This window comes from Columba livia, chromosome 2, assembly GCF_036013475.1.
Source record: "Columba livia isolate bColLiv1 breed racing homer chromosome 2, bColLiv1.pat.W.v2, whole genome shotgun sequence".
NCBI classification, from domain to species: Eukaryota; Metazoa; Chordata; class Aves; order Columbiformes; family Columbidae; genus Columba; species Columba livia.
In genome coordinates, this window is record NC_088603.1 from 46,743,711 (window position 1) to 46,764,332 (window position 20,622).

At 38.7% G+C, this 20,622-nt stretch overlaps 2 protein-coding genes across 4 annotated transcripts in view; one reads left to right on the forward strand and one right to left on the reverse strand.

The window, feature by feature from the left end:
• The first annotated feature begins 36 nt into the window (after positions 1–36).
• UBA5 (ubiquitin like modifier activating enzyme 5) lies at positions 37–10,871 on the forward strand. 2 transcript variants are annotated; one of them, XM_065051729.1, is made up of 12 exons: positions 37–406; positions 2,148–2,193; positions 2,291–2,380; positions 3,554–3,663; positions 4,089–4,175; positions 4,824–4,908; positions 5,726–5,830; positions 6,008–6,135; positions 6,775–6,910; positions 7,331–7,406; positions 8,199–8,305; positions 8,865–10,871. In XM_065051729.1, the coding sequence occupies exons 1-12, from the start codon at positions 261–263 to the stop codon at positions 8,946–8,948; spliced, it is 1,200 nt and encodes a 399-aa protein (XP_064907801.1). In that variant the 5' UTR covers positions 37–260; the 3' UTR covers positions 8,949–10,871. The 2 variants fall into 2 exon arrangements, with proteins under 2 accessions (XP_064907801.1, XP_064907802.1); XM_065051730.1 differs by having other exon boundaries at positions 233–406; positions 2,291–2,375.
• A 1,561-nt stretch (positions 10,872–12,432) lies between these two features.
• Positions 12,433–20,622, reverse strand: part of NPHP3 (nephrocystin 3) — a 30,294-nt gene continuing 22,104 nt past the window's right edge. The window contains exons 23-27 of one of the 2 annotated variants that reach the window (XM_005505574.3): positions 20,058–20,185; positions 16,702–16,942; positions 14,645–14,770; positions 13,615–13,730; positions 12,433–13,421 (exon numbers count right to left, since the gene is read on the reverse strand). In XM_005505574.3, coding sequence (XP_005505631.2) covers positions 13,241–13,421; positions 13,615–13,730; positions 14,645–14,770; positions 16,702–16,942; positions 20,058–20,185 — 792 coding nt within the window. In that variant the 3' untranslated portion in view covers positions 12,433–13,240. Of the gene's footprint in view, positions 13,422–13,614; positions 13,731–14,644; positions 14,771–16,701; positions 17,009–20,057; positions 20,186–20,622 lie in introns of those variants that run through there. The other variant, XM_065051717.1, reaches the window with a different exon arrangement.

The window sequence follows — 20,622 nt, forward strand, 5'->3', positions numbered from 1 at the left end:
GCTCTGTCCGTCAAGGAAAGCTGTCCCCGTGGCCGGGCCAGCGGGGCTCTCGGAGCCGGGTGGCTTCCCCTGGAGGAAAGCGACTCCCAGGAGGTCGTTCCTGCCTCTGCCCTCAGTCACCGCCACAGCCCGTCGCCCGCTGTCGGGCGGCAGGAGGTACCCCCCGAGATGAGAACGCTCCCTGAGGCGCCGGGCGAGCAGGGGACGGCGCTCCCTGCTGCTCCCGGAAGCTGCCTCAGCCGGGGAGACGTGTCGCTGCCATGGCGGAGCCGAGCCGGCTGGAGCAGCTGGAGCGGCGTGTGCGGGAGCTGGAAGAAGAGCTGGCCCGGGAGAGGGGCGGGCGGCGGGCGCCGCGGCCCCGCATTGAGAGCATGAGCCCGGAGGTGACGGACTCCAACCCCTACAGGTGCGGCCGGGGGTGCAGGAGGGCGGTCGCCTCACGGCGGGGCGCGGTGTGTGCTGGGGGGCTGCACCTGAGCGGGGTTGGGTTATGAGGAGACGGCCAGGGCTGAGCCCTGGGTGTGGGGAGGCCCAGAGATTGCGTTGTAGGAAACAATTACCTTGCCGATATAATAGATCCAGGCAGGATCTCTCAGCCAAGCATATTTTATTAACGATTTTGCAAGACCGGGTGTTCTACCTAAACGCAGGCACACATAATAGGGCAAAAAGCCCCCCCAAATCCTGGTCGCAAATTCCCTCCCCTGTTCCCCATTGGTTGGGTACTGCAGGGTTTATAGAGTACCCGATGCCTGCCTCAGTTTACCTATCTCATCTAATTCCAGCAACCCCCACCCCTTATTGATTTATTTAAAACATGGATTCCTGGCTCTTTGGTTACCCTTCCCCCTAGCTTAACTTTTTAAATACAGTAATCAGTTTGCATTCTGGGATTAGTTTGAGGAGGCTTTGTTTTACATTAAGGATGCATAGTCTGATGTCTTTCAGACCTTCCCCCCAGCTGGGGTCAGGCGCCAGGTCCTAATTTTTGTAAAAACAACATTCCTTTGTTAAACATTCCTTGCAGCATCAGGGAGTAGGGGATGGGGAAGGGTGGGGGCTGTGGGTTCTCAGGCTGTGGGTTGGAACTGTGGGTCTGGGTAAGGGGGAGAAGAGGTGTGTATGTGGGCCAGGCCAGGTGGGGGGCTGAGGGCTGGGGCTGGGTGTGCTGGTGGGGGTGTCAGGACAGTGCTGGTGGGCCCTATGAGGCAGGGAGGGGAGAGATGCTCCCAAATTTCCCACCTGGCTGGGCTGGCAGGGATGTCCATCAAGGTTACTTTGTACTATCGTGCTTTACCGTACAGAGGGAGAGAAATAGAGAGAGGAAACACTGTGAGTTTTTCAGTTAAATTGTTAATAGGTGGCACAAGTGTTGGTATTACATGAAGTCTTATTCCTCTAACTTACCTATTTTTGTAGAATCATAGAATCCTTTTGGTTGGAAAAGACCCTCAGGATTATCGATTCAAACCATAACCTAACTCTAGCACTAAACCATGTCCCTAAGCACCTTGTTTTAGTTTGGTTTAGAGTCTTGAGTATCTGGAACCCCTTGTAATGCACAGTGGTTCTGGAAATCTGATGCCTTGTTTTGAGTTTTGTTTTTTCAGGATTAACTGTTTTAATACAAGCTGATACTTTTACTTTAATTGATACTTTCAATTTAAAGAATGCCGTAGGAGGATAAAATGTCAGTTTAAAATTCTTCCAGTTATCCTCACACCTGATACTATTTTTTTTTTAATTGTTGTGTTGAAGTTAACCTGATCAAATTGATCACAAAACAGTGGAAGAGTCCAGCTGCCATATGGTTTCCTTAAAGAAAAAAGTGTAGGTTTTCATTCTGTAGATCGGGGATTTGTTTAGGAAATTAACTATTTTATTGATGTTACTCATACCAGCTGAATAAGCACACAAATTTCTCTGGGTTTAGTACTCCATTGCTGTTCCTAATAGGAAACTATGTACTATCTCATTTAGACTGTATCTAACTGGCACTCACAACAGCGGTGAAAACAGCAGGCTTGAGTATGGTGCTTGGCAGGTTTATTTTTAAAACAAAAGTGATTTTAAATACCTGAAACGCAAAATTGCTATTAGAAATGTAGCAAGCATTTCCTCTATAACGTTGCTGTTTTTCATTGTAGTCGCTTGATGGCATTAAAAAGAATGGGAATTGTCAAAGATTATGAGGTAGGATTCTATCTGCATTAAAACAGCCTTGATTTTTTTTTTTTCTCTGTGAGGACTACTTTTGACATACTGATCTGTATTTTATTTCTTTTTACAGAAAATCCGTACCTTCACAGTTGCAGTAGTAGGTGTAGGTGGAGTTGGCAGTGTGACTGCTGAAATGTTGACAAGATGTGGCATTGGTAAGGTAATGAGAGTTTTCTTCTGCTTCTTTATAGTAGATTGACCAGTCATCTTCCTAAAGAGCTGGATTCAGTTTCACTCAGTTGGTTTTGCCCAAATAAAAAAGTACCATGAAGAAAGCATTCAAGAGCAGCACTTAAGTAAACATCACAAATGAAGAGTCTTAAGTCTCTTTTCTTGTGCTACTAAAATTGATTTACTTAGGGCTTAATCCTGTATTGTGTGGACGATTCCTGTTTGGATGCTTATCTTCTCCATACTTTTATACAAGTCCATCTATTAATCATCATACTGGATTATTGCAAAAGGAAAACAAAATAAACAAACAGGAGGGGGTGACTCCCACAGAAAATTGTCTTATGTTCTGAGAACAAGTTGATATTCATGAAATTGAAATGCAGTAGATATCAGATATTTTTATCCCAAACATTAGTTCATCATGTGGCAGACTTAGAGCTAAAAATTTAGCAGCAGCCAAAAATAATTTGATGTGTGTATAGATAACAAGAACCTCTAGAGTTAGTAGAACAGGATTTTTCTTTAAACAAGGAATTTAGGGGCTTGCTTAGATGTTTCTGTTTCTAGGCAAAGCCATTTACTCTTGGACCTTTAAGAAGTTTCTTAATACAGTGGTGATTTTTTTTGCGAAGTTTATCCCCCCTTCCTCTGAAGGAACATTTCCTGAAGACCAGCATCTTGCACATAGAAAAGGACACTGGACAGTTGATTTGGAATTTATAATAATCAACATATCCATGTATTATATAGGCATTTTAAGTGAATTGGTTTTGAAGAACTACATGCCAAGACAAGTGAAAGAAATTATACATTTCTAGTTAATGCCATAACAGCAAGCAGGAATGTGATAGTTGATAGTGTACATGTAGGTAGTCCATTGAATATTCTTAGTTTACATCAAATGAACAGATTGCTTTTTATTAAGAGTGGTTTTCTGACTTCAGGAATCACTTCCTGGTGAATGGCAGTTAGAATTCAGTCCTTCACATACTGACGATGTGGGTAACTTTTGGATGTGAACTGAACAGGTGGGGGGCTGTTTGGTTGGGGGTTTGTGTGGTTGGTTTGAGAATAAGTTCTGTTGTTTAAAATGCCTTGCCATAGTGCTGCGGTTGCAGAGTCTTTGGAGATTCACGTTTGTTAATACAATATTTTACAGCTGCTTCTGTTTGATTATGACAAAGTGGAACTGGCAAACATGAACAGACTCTTCTTCCAACCTCATCAAGCTGGATTAAGTAAAGTGCAAGCAGCAGAGCATACTTTGAGGTACAACTTAGAGAAGTGGATATAAAAATGTATTTGCATAGGATGCTGCTCCAGAAAACCAACGTTTCATTCTTAATCACTTGCAAAGTAGCATGATCTAATTTTGAAATTTGAGAGTAAAATAGTTGTGGGAATGATTGATACTTTAAGGACATTTTTGTACTGGCCAAAACTTTAATGTAAGTCTACTATTTCAGTATAGCTAAAATTGCTCAGAAGTTTGGTATAAACAGTCCCACTTTGATATGTTGTGATTTTCCCCCTCTCACCCGCCCCATCTAATGTGTGAATTTTTGACAAATATAGGTGTATTCTAGTCTTCAGACTTGAAGCTTAAGACTGGAGCAACACTAGTAAAGTTAGGGAGTAGAATGCAAATTATCATTGTATTTATTATCATTGATTCGTATTATTTCCTCCATAAGGAATATTAATCCTGATGTTCAATTTGAAGTACATAACTACAACATCACAACACTGGACAACTTTGAACACTTCATGGATAGAATAAGGTAAAATCCCTCACCGTCTGCTGGTGTGTGGCTCTAAACACAGCCTCACATTTTTATTGTTGGGTATTTTTTTCAATTTAGTGACTTCCATTTGAAAACCAGTGGGAAATATGTATAGTTGAAGACATTTCTGCACAGACCTTTTCTCTAGAGTTAGCATTTATTTCTGCTGTTACATAGATATATTTTATATTAGTGCATCTTTAGATTTCCAACCAAAACTGTGGGTATTATAGGCTTTTCCCATTACAGAAAACAGGTCAGATCATGTTTTGACTGCTCTACAGTAGTTTCACATATCCTTCATAGAATGAAGAAAGAAATCTCACAGAGAAGTTCTGAAATAACTTTTCCCATTTGCAGTTATGTTGTACAAAGACACAATTCTCCAATACTTCGGACTGTAGTGTATACTGTATAAAACTTATTTTAATCTAAAATGCCCATATACTTAAATCCCAGCTTCAGCATGCTGCTGTTTCTGCTGTGTAAATCTAGGATGCTAGCTGTATCCTGTTCTGCATTTGCACAAGTTTTGTTAGAAATGCACTTCCCATGTGCTTCTGTACTCTAAAGCAGCATGTCGATTGCCATGTTGAAGTTTTGTTCTGCCAGCTATTTCATGCAAACTTCTGATGCTTATTCCAGTAACGGTGCGCTAGAGGAAGGGAAGCCTGTTGATCTTGTGCTAAGCTGTGTGGACAACTTTGAAGCTCGCATGGCAATTAACACGGTAAGGCCATTGAAGGCATGAGCCGGTGGAAGCCTATTTTCTCCTATAAATAAGGTTAGGAATTGTGGGGACTAGAGAGAAGACAGGAACTTATCAATAATCTTCTAAGAAATTGCATCCTTGATTTAAAGAAACAGAATCTGAGCTTTTACCCTATTCTTACAAAACACATTTTATGTGTAGAAATATAACAGTAGAGTTTTAAGTTACTAGCAGCTAATGGTTAGTAAAAGAGTTAAGTATCATAAGCCCTCTCTGTCTTTCCAAATTATTTTATTTATATAAAGGTGTTATCAAAGCCCAGCATGTTAAATCTCACAAACTTTTAAAAGACTGAGTATAGTTAACTGTATACTTCATATGACGGTTTGTATGCTAAAAATGTCTTAAGGCTGTGTGTACCTAATCACACTGTTTTTCTTTGTAGTAGTAGCTAATGCAGGGTATACGCCAAATGCATGTTTTCTGTTATGCTTCAGCTAACTTGATCCATACATTGCATGCACTGAGGGTGCACAGATACACTATCCAGGCCACTGAAAGTAATTTGTGTAATTTGATTCTGTAGTGTTCTGGTAAATGGATCACTAATGCGTGTTCCAAAGTCTTGGGTCCTCAGGAAAGCTGGCTTCTTGAGAACAACTTAATTTGCCCTTTGATTTGTCCTTGGATAAACAATTTCATCCTACATTTTTATGTTCCTTTTTCTGATCATAGCCTTTGTGTTTTAAAGCAAGATCAAATTACAATGCTTAAAATAAAAACAAAAATCATCAAACTTCTGCAGTGCTGATGTGCGTGTTTCTGTGTTTATAAGGCCTGCAATGAACTTGGACAAATCTGGATGGAATCTGGAGTGAGTGAAAATGCAGTGTCGGGACATATACAGCTGATCAAACCTGGTGAATCTGCCTGTTTTGCGGTATGCAGCGCTCTGCTGAATTGCTGTTTTGTCTTTCTGAGTGCGACAGGGAATATGAAGATTAGCTGGCTAGTGAATGTGATCCTGGCACAACTGATGGAGTAGCTCAAAATTTAGTGTGATCTGTGGGGTTTTTCTGATACTTTTTAAAAACTTAATTTCTTTCTTTCCCCTCAGTGTGCTCCTCCACTTGTAGTTGCTGCAAATATTGATGAGAAAACGTTAAAACGAGAAGGAGTTTGTGCAGCCAGTCTTCCTACAACTATGGGTGTTGTGGCAGGAATTCTTGTACAAAATGTTCTGAAGTAAGTGACTGAGTTGTTGCTGTTGTACAGGACTGTAAGGGGAAGAAACCTGAAGGACCTTTTCACAATGACGGCTCTAGTTCTTTTTAGATGTTTGTGACCTGTTTCCTAAAGGTATTGGCATAATTGGACTGGGCCAAAATAATACACTGCTTGAATCACTGGTCTGTTTACTTTGGAACTGCTGTTTTTAATAGAACTTCTCAGAGGTAGAAAAAGTCTTTAGGGTTTTCCTAAGAATTTCTTTTACTGCATACACACACTCATCTTAGTTCTGCATTTAAACATGCTCCCTTTTGACATCATTAAATGACACACAAAAATGCTACAGTGCTAACTTATCTTTGAAATTTTGTACATGGACAAAGAATAAATAAGTTCTCTTGCAGTGTTTTTATTCCAAAAACCTGAGGTTATTTAAAAATGGTTATATATAGCGGGCCAGGTTCTGTGTTGATGCAGTTATGCTGTTGTCAGGCGACTAGAGCTTATTTTAAGACTATTACAGTAGCTCTTTACAACACACTAGTGTGAAAGTCTATTCTAGAAGTTCTTTGAGGAAAAATTATTGCTTGAGCAACTGAATTTTTAGGTTGGCACCTGTATTTAAGGGCCTGCTTTCTCTGTTTGTGTTTCTAGATACTTGTTAAATTTTGGTACTGTGAGTTATTATCTTGGTTACAATGCGATGCAGGATTTTTTTCCAACTATGTCTATGAAGCCAAACCCACAGTGTAGTGACCAAAATTGCAGAAAACAGCAAGAAAATTATAAGGTAAAAAGGTTTTTTTGTTGTGTTTTCTTTTCCTTTCTTAAAGCCTTAAGAACAAAGCAAGCTACAGATCTGTAGTAAAAGAAAACTTCCATCGCTGCTCCCAGTTTTCAGCAGCATTGTCTTCAGATGGCTGCATGTGTTTCTAAAAAAACCAGTACTTAGAGTTATCTTAAAGCAAAGGGTAGGCAGAAGGCTTGCATTCAGTAAGATAATATTCTGCAGTAATATTTTTGAGTGTTAATGCGTTTGGGTTTTTTTGAACTTGCAGGTATTCTGCCTTTTTATGTGTAGTAAAGTTCTAAATGGTCACTGCATATCTTAAATATTAGAAGAAACGTGAATATTTTATTTTCTTTGCTGTTGTTGAAAATCAGACTACTATATATATTATGTTTTGGGGTTGTTCTGTTTTTCCTCCAGAGAAAAGAAGCCGCACGACCAAAACAAGAAATAATTGAACAGGAAGAAGAAATAGTACATGAAGACAATGACTGGGGTAAGTAATCAGCTGGAGATGAAATTATGTTCCCAGTACTGAGATTCAAATAAAGTCTTTGTTTTGGGTAAACACACTGTAGGGTACACAGCCCTCTTACGGTTCACACTTTTGTAACTAACTTCCACTGTTTAATCACTGCTGACTTTTCACAAATTTTGACAGTAACGTTACCACAACTTGGTAAAGTATTTTTAGTGTAATGTGCAGATTTTACGCTCAAAATGTAACCGTGTTTGAATAAAAAACTTTCTCAGAAGATGGTCTAGAGATATGAAAGATGCGACAAGATGTATTCACTCTGTGTTCCCTTTAAATACATAAATAAAGAGCATTTGTCATTTCCATAACCACTGTGCTAAAAGATATCCCATGGAATTTTATATTCCTCTGAGGGCTTTAAACAAGAAGGAATTGTTTTAAGGAATGGTAAGCATGGTTTATATAACTGTTTCGAGAATGGGTATATACGTTCTTTTTATTACATGATATAAAAAATTCTCTTTGCTTACCATTGGGAGAAATGTCCTCATGGTAAGATTTAAGTGCTAAGGACAAAGAAGTCCTACAGGAGAGGTGCTGTTCTTATCCATGAATTGTTTAGAACCATTTTATATATAAAGGGAATATATTTTTTCATTGATAATTGAATGAAGTAGTTGAAATCAAAGGTCTTTCTGTTCTTAATTTCTTCTATTTTGGAAAAGTTGCTGTAGTTTTCCTCTTACTCTGACAACAGCGATTAAAGAACATTTTCTTCTAACGGAGTTTTCAATTCCTTTCAATGCAAAGGCATCGAATTAGTATCAGAAATTTCAGAAGATGAGTTGAAGGCTGCTTCTGGCCCAGTACCTGATCTTCCTGAGGGCATTACTGTAGCATATACTATCCCAAACAAGGTAAAATATTTATTCTTTATGAATTTTTGAAATACATGTTGTACATTAAACGTATAATGCCAGTGGTTTAATTACCCTTTAAACCTAAAATAAAACTTCATCTTGAATTCTGGTAAAACAACCCCAGTACGCCTCATTGGTGCCTGCTGTGGTCCAGTTTTGTGTTTCTATGAAATGCATTTTCTTAAGTATGGATGCTACTGTGCATGTAGTTTTGAGGTGATAGGACTGAATGTATTTGGGCGGGTGGTGGAGGGAAAATGAACGTGAATTTCTCAGTTGATATTTTGGTGACTAATTAATTTTTACCATATTTACCTTGTAAAAGCTCTGTGTCATCAAAGAGCAGTTAGCATACCTGGGTGACACAGGATCTGTATGTATTGCAGCCAGAACATTCTAACCCCTAGTCAGAATAGTTTATAATTTAAATTTATAGTCACCTAGGCCCAATCTTGCAACTGAGTGCTTGGTTCTAGAAAATGGTTTGGTAGAACGGTAATAAAGCTGATTTTGTTTGCTATTTTTGTCGCCAACTTTTTCTTCCTGTTCCTAATAGGAAGAGAATTTGATAACTGAGGAAACGGTAGCAGAGTCTGAAGAAAGCCTAGAAGAACTCATGGCCAAAATGAGAAACATGTAGCAAAACAAATATTAAGTACAATGTTTGGGAGTTTGGATTGACACTGGATTTTGAGAAGACCAGGTTTTTATTTTATTTGCTTATCTTTACATTTCTAGTGAAACTGAACTGTTACAGAGGCAGGAAGGAAACAGCCTTATGTTTTTTATATTCTGTTGTCTATTCATGTCTTTAATGTATGGAGTTTTGCTGCTGTAAATTTTAATTTCTCAGCATTGCTAGTGTCCAGATATTCACTAGAAAATAAAAGGAGATGGGTAAACTAACAGAAGCAGGCATAGCATGTTATATGTAGTATCACGTGATGAGAGCAGTACATAGTACAGGACAAGTAAAAGGTGAAATCTACTGGAGTGACTGAGGGGTCAAAGGCAGATGATAGTCCCTCACGCTGCTGCTCCTTCTCTTCCAGGCACTTTTACTCGTCGTGGTAACGCAGATCTCTGCAAATACTTGGCAGGGATCATGCTGTGGTTACTTTTCCTGAGTAAACAGAACATTTCAGCCTTTTCACCCACCTTAAATAGCTGCCTGTATGTTTTGTGTGTGGCAGTGCTTTGAGTATGCTGCAACAAGGCTGGGCTTCTGTTAGTAGACAATGATATTAGCAGGTTGGATAGCAGCATGTCACCATTTCATGACAAAATCAGTAAAAATTACCAGCACTACTGGAAAGAACAGGAGATTTTATCTATCAAAAAATCTAAATATTATATTTTTCTGATCCATCCCCATCGTATGGGCTATATTACAGCTTATATTTAATCCAGATTTGCTTAGGAAAGCTAAAATTCAATGCTCTAAACTTTGTTTAGTGTTGCAAATATCTTCAGTGGAGTAGCTAAGCTATTTTATCAGTCTTGTAAACAATGTTATTACAGTAGTATTGCCTTTTAAAATATCATGTGTTAAACTGACCTGCATGTTCTGTAGTGTCACTACCCTGCAATTTCAAGTTGCAGTATCAATTTCAAATATTTTACCTACTGTAGGTGTCTGATCCAGAACTCGATCATTATTTAGATTTGGTTTAGAAGAATTTAAGTTTCAGCCTTTGCAGCATAAAGCAAATATTTCCAGCTTGGGCTGTTCAAAAAACCTTTTCCACAGCATGATGTGACCAGCACAGAACCAGTTAGTAATGGTGGTAGCAGTATCCAACCAACATGTAAAAAGAGAGTAGTATTTTGGAGGTGCTTCTCTTTCTCAGGGCAGCAGATTGAAAACTTAGTTAAAAATGTTTGATTTCTAAGCAATGGTTACAAGCATCCAAATCTGTTTCCTCCACAGGTGACACTAGATTTACATAAAATCATCTCTGAATCTGTTGAGGGAGGTTTTGGGTGGGCTTGGGGTGTGGTGCATTATACTGTAAAATGGAAGAGGTTTTTTGGACTGCGTTTGGTTTCGGAGAAGCCAGATTTTAGAAATGAACTGTAAAGAGGGATGGGAAACGGAACAATTAGATCTTTAGAAAGGTACAGACTTGAATCTGTGTCACCAAGTCTACGTTAGCTTCGTACAAGTGTCAATGTAAGTGTTACTTAAATTTCTTTGTTACTTTACACTTCTGTTGGGAACAATAAAAGTGAGGCACACAGCTGCCTCTGGAGATACTGAGGCAAACGGTTGACTCATTTCAAAACAGCTCAGTTAATCTTGACTCTTAACTATTTGGCTGACACGGCTGCTATCAGATGATTGACAGCTTTACAAAAGGTGACTGTTTACCATTTTACTTCATGTATAGTTTTACGAGCAAATAAATACACTTTTGTATGCCCAGAGTCTGTAAAATGGTTCTTGTGTTACTTTCAGCTTGTATATGCAATAATAATTTGAAATAATTACAAAATACTTCGAGAAGATTGTATGTGCCAATGGTTAAAATTATTGAAAAATAAACAGTGTAAAAAACCCCCAGATTTAAGGATCTTTTTGAATTAAAATACATTTACTAGTCTTATCTATTCCAGCTATAAAACCTAATGGAAAATTTGACTTCTTTTGTTACCAATTACCAAACTACAGCATATTGCAATGGTTCAGTCCAGCTTTGTTTGTTTATTTATCAATCTTACACTGTAAACACTGAAAGCTTTTGTATCATGAATGTTACTGAGATGTTGATATTCTGTGATTAATTGAAACTGCTGGCGCTTTGTTTTGAGCTGGAGTTCTCCTACATAGAAGTTATTGTTTGGCACACACCAGATACACAAATTACTTTTTTTTAATGTCCATGAGGTACAACTACAACCACAAGAACAGCTGTCCTAAAAGTGCTGTGGCTATTGCTGCATAAGCTTACGGCCAACATGTGGCCTGGCCTGCCAGACCCTCCACTGTTATTCATCATCCCATTTTATTTTCCGTACATCAAGGTTCTTTTTAGATTGACAGAGTAAGCTGTTGTTTCCTCACTGTCTTTGCTAATAGAACAAGGATGGTTGGCATGTACTTTTGAGGACTGATTTTCCTTCCAAGAGCAACCATGCAACCTATGAATACATTGGAGAAGTGATTTAAGGGAAGAATTGTAACAGTTTGGAGTTGGAAATCACTGAATGGGCAAAGTCTGATAAAACACTGGAGGGCTAGGAAGTAGCTCCTTATTTAAGGGAGCAACATGAAGGAAAACTATTTAGGAGAGCAAGATGCATCATTATATTTGTTAAAAATCAGAGCAGAGGGGGACAAGCTACACCAGACATCTGGTAATTCCTAACACTGACTTTAGAAGAGGGAATCAACAAGGTCTGAGAAGACTAAGCAACAGAAACACATACAAGCTGAGGAGGTGGAGGGTTTCAGGGAGGGCTGGGTTGGTTGACTGGGGTTTTTGTTTGTTTGTTTTGTTTTTTTCCCCTTTCATCCTTCTCCTTGCTCAGTAACAGTCCAGCAAAGAAACTTTCCAATTTTCAAAACTTTTCAAGGTGGCTGGAATATTCTCACACTAAATAAAAGCCCATTTTCTGAAATAAGAGGAAGATACCTAGAGAGCTATTACAAAGTGTCTCTTTTGTTGCTGTATTGAAATACCTTCAAGAGCTATTTTTGATTTTTTTCAACTAAATGTTTAAAATTAAATTTGGGTTGTATATTTGTTCTATCAGTTTTATACAGCGTCTCTTTTGCCAAGTTGCAGCCTTACCAAAATATTAAATTCCTTCTAAGCAGAACAAGGGCTGGAAAAAGTTACATTAAACTCTATTCTAAAAGGGAAAAAAGACTGTGGAAGATAAGTACCTCTTTGAGGTAAAGCCCATTTGCATTTTCAAACTAGATCAAATAAATCTTTCCATCAGTTGCTCCTGACGTATTATAGTGAGGTTTCAATTAATTTTGCACTAACATTCTACTTTTATTTCTTTCCTGAGTGTGTATTTCAATTGATTCATGGATTTATGCACAAAATGAGAACAGACTTCACACTGATTCTGCTAGATGACTAGGGTATTAAGAAATACAACAGGCAGGTATATTTGATTAATATATCTTTATTTGATGGCAAAACTACTCTGCATCATTAGGTTTTTCCAGCTAACACAAACATTCTTGTATTTTAAGGGATTCAGTGAGATTGAATAGTCAAAGTATCACTAAGGGCTTAACAACAGGAAATCAGGTCATAATCATTTTCATTCTGATTTCTCACTGGAAGTATTTTTACTGAACGTGGTTGAATCTGACAGCAGCTTTAACAGCAGATGGTGATATATTTAGCTATATTAGCTTCTCAAGGAAACCAATTATTTTTGCACAGGTCCCTTGAACGGTTTGCTTAAAGCTGAAATCATCCTGCAGGTAAAACTTTGGGTGGAAAAGTATTTTGACGTTTTCCAGAATTATCATCTCTTTAGAAACAACTTTAAAAGCTTCTGAAGAGGCAGAAACAATTCATGAAACAAAAAATACACAAATTCTCTAGGTCAGGCTATAAAAACATGGAAATCTGAACTGCCCCATAGAGTATATACAATTGGTTCAACTCATAATCCTGGCACTTATGCTAAGAGGTACCAAATCCACATGGTTTTATTATTAGCTATAACTTCAGCTAGTAACTAATCTGTGTATCTATATACAATGAAAGCAGCTCCCTTTGTACCATAGTTTGCAAAGTTACCACTGAAGGACTTCAAGCTTAAACATTTGTTTCCCTGTCATTCATGAAGACAGGTGTCGTTCCAAAAATAGTACGTTATCCTAGGAAAAATAGATTTGTCTTAATAATTTTATGTCTACTTAAAATAGCAACAGAGACTGCCTTTTCTTTGAGCAGGTTCATATCACCTTTGTCCGTGTTCCAGAAAAATGTTTGGTGATAATGCACTTTTTAAGCTGAACGTATCTCCGCTCGATGAGTGTCGAGAAGTTGCTTTTCCACATATCAGCAAAGTCTCTGCTTCTTTTATTTCCATAGCTCTCTTGTAAAGTTCAGCTGCCTTCTCAAAGTCACCCCCTTCATAGCTTTGGAGTAAAACAAAGTTGAGAAAAATAAAACAAGTCTCAATTAATTTAAACTGAAATGCACACCATGCTATCAACAAAGTGTACTTAAGGTTCTCTGCTTTCTTAGTATGTACACAATACTGGAATGTTTTGTTTCTTCTAGTAATTTTTATAGTAATTTGCTTTTATAAGGCTAAACTTATAATCTTACCTTAGCACAGCCAAGTTTTTCAGAGTTTCCCCCACACGAGGATGCATTGGACCAAAGCTGTCTTCATAAATCTTTAATGCACGTTCATAAAGAGGTAAAGCTTCAATCTGCTTTTTCTTTGGGTAGTAGAAAGTTGTTTGTTACTGACATATATTACATTTGCTGTTCTTTTTCCCAGCATAGTATCAACACATCCTAGATGCAAAGTCATGCATATTTAACACAAAAAGGTGTTTTGATTTCTCAGTACTGTTGACAGATGAGGAGGATAATTGAGATTGTCAAAGCGATTGGCTTGCACTTGCACATGCAGTTCCCACCAATATTATAATAATTAGGGTCTTGACTTCCTAGGCAGTTTTAAAAATCTCAATAATGAGTGCTGAGTTACCAAATGCTCTTTAATTTTACCTGAGGCAGCTTTAATGCCTGTATAAAATCACATCGCAGAAATACAGAAAACAAGAAAACAATCTGCAGCTCACTCATAGTGATGCTAAGTAAAGAAGTCATCAGGATGATTGCATCTCCTTTGAATCTCATCTTAGTTGTAGATTAGAAAATCTACAGCCTTCTCAGATTTTTAGTTACAGAGAGTTGCAGTTCATGCAGGTGGGAACTCTTTATAAATTTCAAAGGATTATGCTGCCCTCCAAGTCAGTGGTGGAGCTGTGTTCCATCATACTCTGAGAACCACCGTATTGCTGGAGATGCTCTAATCTAACTCTTGTCGTATAAAGCATTTGGGCATTTTGAATACTCTAAAGAGCATTAGCCCAAGTGCCCTTGTGAAATGCCAGTCAAGCAATTATGTGTTCCCTGTATACATTTTCCTTGTCAAATATCCTTTCAGTTTTCAAAATGGAGCCTAAGAATTTGCAAGTCTTATAAGGAATTCCCCTTTTAAATGTTCTAAATGTAATAAAGTTTCTTTGGTATCATTTAAGTACAAATCACTAAAAAAATAAAAAAAAAAGACACCAAACACCAAGAGAGGAATAATGAACACGTTAAGACATGAAAAACTTACCATCTGACAATAAAGGACAGCTAGATTTACCAAAGCAGTTGCTACACTGGGGTGTTTTGGGCCAAAGGACTTCTGTCGAATTTCAACCGCTAGTTCATACAGAGGAACAGCCTTGTCAAGTTTTCCCTAGACAGGGAGAAAATGATTCAGTTGTCTTACGTCAAAATGGTAACTGTAACATCTATTTTAAACAAAAAGCCTTGGAGAAGATGTAACTGTTTCCAGAATAAGGGTTTAACTTTGTTTAATTCATAGTTATATACCGCATCTAATTTTCCAAAGCACTGAGCATATTTAACTCCCAGTTAATGTGTTTCCCAGCTACGTCTCCTTTCTTTTTTAACTTCTTTTTTTTCTCCACGTGTCTCATTGAGAAGGCTGTTAAAAAGAATTTTCAGTTGTTCTTTTATCCAAACAGTTTTCTCCATTTTTATTTCCTTATACCGCCATAAGTGAGAGCAGAGCTTATTTTTTGTCCTAAAGGGCCTAAATTTAATTGGTGATACAAGAACGGGAATGTAGCTGCCTTAACTTTTGAGCAGATTTCTGCTTACTGAGGTGGGATTCACATCACCTTTTTTGGAACAGCCACAGTGCCCAAAGTAATTTCAAGTACCTGTTGCTTCCCATTCACCATATGGAGGCTTTGGCTTCTTGATTTTCATTTCTCTAAAATACCCCTGTCATATTCTAATTTTATTGTAGGTTATTTTTCCAGCAATTCTGTTTTCCTCCAAATTTAAATCTGCTCACACAATTACTGGATGTACTTCAGAGTATGCTTAGGCTTCTATTATTAGAATGTGAATTGTCACATTTAATAGCATTTAGAAATTAAATACTGCAAATATTCATTGTATAATGGTTCACTCTAATTGCAAAATTCAAATCAAATGTTCTCCTTATATTTTAAAGCATCACTCAGCCACGGTTTGAAGATAATCAGTTATTAATCTGGAATAAATACTTATTTATAAATAATTGTCATTTCCTACATCCGATTCCTGTCCCTTCTCTTCCTCCACTCTTCCCTGCGTCACTAGTTCACCGTGAATTTTAATTTGTGCTCCTTCAAACTAGCAAAGATCTTTTTGATGCAAATATTGAGTACTTTTGCAGTTTGTAGCAGCGTCAAAATTAGAAGCTGAAGTGAGCAGGGAATATGTGACCCAAAACAACTTCATGCACATAATAGCAGGTAACAATTATTGAGCAAAAACACGGGAGCATTTGATCCAAGGGATTATCTTGAAGGAGGCTTTTCTCTTTGAAAAATGGGAAAATGTGAAAATATAGAAGAAAAAAATTATTGTCACCCTCTGAATTTTATCTTGGTTCAACAGCTAGAAACCGTACATCACCTCTTACACAGATTATATTGAATGGTTAAAGTGACCATTTGCAAAAACAAATATTCATAAACCATTTTGAAATCATGAAATGCAGATGTTTATACTCCTGTTAATACTATTCCCTGTAGTGCATTTAGTGGGGGAGTAACTCTGATTTCGCTGAATTGACGTAAGCTGGAGGTGGCTCAGCCAGACAGTTTACTTGTAAAGTACTATCTCCCTCATAAGCCTTCAAGTTACTCTCAATTTGACTGTAAAGTTCAATGTTATTGTGTAAAAAGAACTACTCCTCCACCCTGAAACATGATTTTTCCATTAAGACACATCTGACCAAACTCTTGTACGTGGATGTCATGTAGCAGAGAGTGGAGAACTCAAACACAGCTGGGAAGAGTTTTCCTCACTGCAGCCAAAACACTAGCTTTTAACCAAATCAGAAATTTCTTTGTGGTGCATACAGAGCAGGCAGGACACAGAAGACATCATTCATTAACAGCTTTTCTTTAAACAAATTGTGTTTTGAAATAGCTACCGGGCTTTTTGGAAACAGATTGAGACCACTGACTACATCTTTTATGCATGTGTGTAGAGCACCAGTAGCTGACAAAATTCCCATGACCCACTCTTTTTGAACTGAAGACTGTAACAATGCAAGGCATTACAGTGATTTTAGGTGATGAGAAAAGGTGATGGGCTTGTGCTTACCATCTTTTTGTACAGCACTGCCAGGTGTTTCACAGTATAAGCCAAGGAGGGATGATCTGGAGCCAGTGCTCTCCTCCTGATATCTAAAGCTTTTTCATAGAGTTCCTCTGCCTTGTCATAGTGCTGCTTCTCGTTGTACAAGGCTGCCAGGTTGTTCAAAGACTGCGCACAGTCTGGGTGGTTGGGTCCCAGGACTCTCTCTCTCATTTCCAAGGAGCGCTTCAGGAAAAGCTCTGCTGTCCTACAGAACACATTTCATCAGCAATATTTTAAAGCTGGTAGCATCTGTACAGGGTGAAGTGGCTGTCTGAAACAGAACAAACTCAGCCTTGGAAACTGCACAGATACTGACACCTGGTAATGGACTTTCCTTGGAATAAGTAAATGCCAGATCAGCAGTTAATTTACACAGTGAGGAGCTAACTATACATGCCAGACACAGTCCTACTGTGCAGGCTAACCACAAGAATGTACACAGAGAGCTAGTTAATATATTCCTGTGCAATCTTGGATCCCACCAGTCTGGCAGATTTCAGCAAATACTACACTACCCCATAGCTGCTCTTTTCTTTGATTCAACCTAGAGTTATGCAAGTAATCCTTCCGTATTCAAAACATTCTACTGACTTCTGGGCAACTCCTCATACTAGTGAAGTACTTCCACGGATAAAGCAGTAGTAGAATAGGTGAAGATTCAGAATAGAGCACACATTTTTCAAGTAACTTTAAAGAACATAAAACATATTACAGGGTTCAACAGACAGCTTTCACACCATAGAGGGAGAGACTGGAACGGGTTTTATATATGTCACAAGCTAGCTTCTCATAATAGAATCTGTCTAGAAGTGACAAAGTAGAAAAGACTCTGTGTAATGCCACCATCCAAGCGTTTCCCTGTCAAAAGGGCATATTTTATCTCACTAGAGTAGTGTACGACTATTCCATTAGAGATTTACAGCAGCTCCTCTTTGACAAACAATGGGTGATCCCCACGTAGTACTGGCAGCATCTATTATAACTAGGCAGTTTGTCATCCTGACACACACACAAATTCCATGTGACACTATTCCCAAGAGGTCAGCTTAGTAAATTGGAAAAATCCATTAGAGAAAAAAAAATCACATTAGAGAAAAAACGACCATTTATATACAGAACTGTAGGTTCAATTCTGGAGCTCTAAGACAAGTGTCAAAAGGTGTTCTCTCTATGCAAGGGTTAGAAGCTGATGTGTGATGTGACATATAACAACTAATAAAGTGACATATTCTTCTGTCACTGATTTCTTTTGAACTGCATCAAATGATCAAAAAAATTCAATCTTGGACTTACTGATTCAGAACAGAGACAAAATATCCATTTGAAAAAATGACTTAAGCCTTCCCTAGAACAAAATTTATACTTTTGCTCACCTATGAAATAGTGGAAATATGGTCACTTTAGAAGTAGACCGTGTTGGACAGGAACTATATATGAATAATGTGGAATATAAAATGATCTTGTATGAGATCAGATAGACATCGCTCCTCTATAATCAGTCACTTTGGTGTGACTTCATGAGGGTAAAGTGATGAAAAACTCCACATTTCCAATAACTGTTAAAAATCAATTCCTTCACTGCAAAGGTCCTGCATTTAACAGAGATTCTGTGTGCACATCCTAAATTACGATATACTTCTGTAGTTATCCAACAACTACCGGTGACATAAACATCAGATATAGGAAGAACGTAAAAACAGTTCCACAACTTGCTCTATGCTTTTTTTGCTGTGTGCTTGCTTTCTTCTCTGAAAAGATATAGTTCAGTAGAGCGGGATTTAACACGACCTTACAATTCCCTCAAACAGCTTTAGAGTACTTTTCGACTGAAGGAGTTGACAGGAGGAGTGCCCGGCCATACAATCAGAACTGTTCTGTACCTTTTATTCCCCTTTTTCAAGACTCTTGCTTATCTCTATCTGCTTTTACAACACCTTAGTGCTGCTCTGTCCTCTTTCACCCTTAAAAAGGCCACCAGGGTAAGAGCCTGAGGATTACAAGCGCGGTGAGAATTTAACTCACGATTTCTTGTAATACTGGCATTATAAGTGTTTTTTTCAGAAAAACAACAATCCTGTTGTTCAAGGAAGAACACTATAAATGAGGGGCACAAAACAGCGAGGCTGAGTAGAGGAGGCAAGAATTTCAAGAGAGAACTGGTCTTTGCAATGAAGGCTAGTTGACTTTAACTGTGGAACATCAATTCTGAATGCAGCAAATGCACTGACTTCGTAAATACTCCCATGCTAACCACCTAAACTCTAGAAAATGCGAGTGTATTTTGCAGTAAACAAAAACCAGTAGAATTAATCAGAAGCAGCATCACCATGAGCATTTCATAGAACCATTTTGGTTGGGAAAGACCCTCAATATCATCACGTCCGCCCATTAACCTAACACTGGCACTAAACCATGTCCCTAAGAACCTCATCTACACATCTTTTAAACACCTTCAGGCATGGTGACTCAACCACTTCCCTGGGCAGCCTGTTCCAATGCCTGACAACCTTTTCCGTGAAGAAGTTTTCCTAATATCTAACCTAAACCTCCCCTGGTGCCACTTGAGGCCATCTCCTCTTGTCCTATCACTTGCTACTTGGGAGAAGAGACTGAGACCCACCCTGCTAAAACCTCCTTTCAGGTAGCTGTAGGGACTGATCAGGTCTCCCCTCAGCCTCCTTTTCTCCAGGCTAAACAGCCTCAGTTCCCTCAGTTGTTCCTCATCAGAATTTTTCTCTAGATCCCTCACCAGCCTGGTTGCCTTTCTCTGAACTCTCTCCAGCACCTCAACGTCCTTCCTATAGTGAGAGGCCCAAAACTGAACACAATATTCAAGGTGGGGCCTCACCAGTGCTGAGTACAGCAGGACAATCACTTCTCCAGTCCTGCTGGCGACACTATTCCTGATACAAGCCAGGATGTTGTTGGCCTTTTTGGCCACCTGGACACACTGCTGCCTCATGTTCAGCAGGCTGTCAATCAGCACCCCCAGATTCCTCTCTGCCAGGCGGCTTTCCAGCCACTCTTCCCCGAGCCTGTAGTGCTGCCTGGGGTTCTTGTGACCCAAGTGCAGGACCCGGCACTTGGCCTTGTTAAACCTCATACAATTGGCCTCAGCCCATTGATCCAACTGGTCCAGATCCCTCTGTATGGCCTTCCTACCCTCCAGCAGATCAAGAACTTACTGAGGGTGCACTAGATCCTCTTGTGCAGACCAAATCTTGATCCCAAGTCTACATTTGATGGTATTTCTCAGTGCTCTGGTTCTATTTAGATGTATGAGAACACTCAGGGGATGTATCACAATTAATACAACTTACTCAAGATTATTCTGCAGGTAATAAAGGACTCCAAGCTCATTGAGGGTTCGAGCATTATCTGGTGTATCCTTGCTTAGTGTGAGCTCTTCCAATTGCAGGGCTCTTTGACGAAGCAGAGCAAAGCCACACTGCAGCAAAATAACAAGGTAAGGTAAACCAATCACCATTACTTTTAAAGTGTACGGCTCAAGACAGAAAATCAAAAGACCCAGTTTGGTAACAGAAGAACCCAATAATCCTACTTAGATTCTGTTTTCAAGCTAAATGGCACGTAGGCATTCTGCTTATTTGCAATCTAACAGTAAATTCCACCAAAAATGCTTCTGGGAAATTTAAGTTACTGTGCTGCCATACAGTTGTTTTCCTTGTATCATACATGCTAATTTGCTCAAACTCCACAGGTCAAATAAAAAAATTCAGATCAAATTCTTAGGTTTATAAGCTAAAAACATAAAATCAAGTTAATCTCCTACCCTTAATGCCATATATAAACACATATAAAGTATTACTAGCTAAACTCTTATAGTATAGGCACTACAAGGCAAACACACTTTTTTGTCAAGAA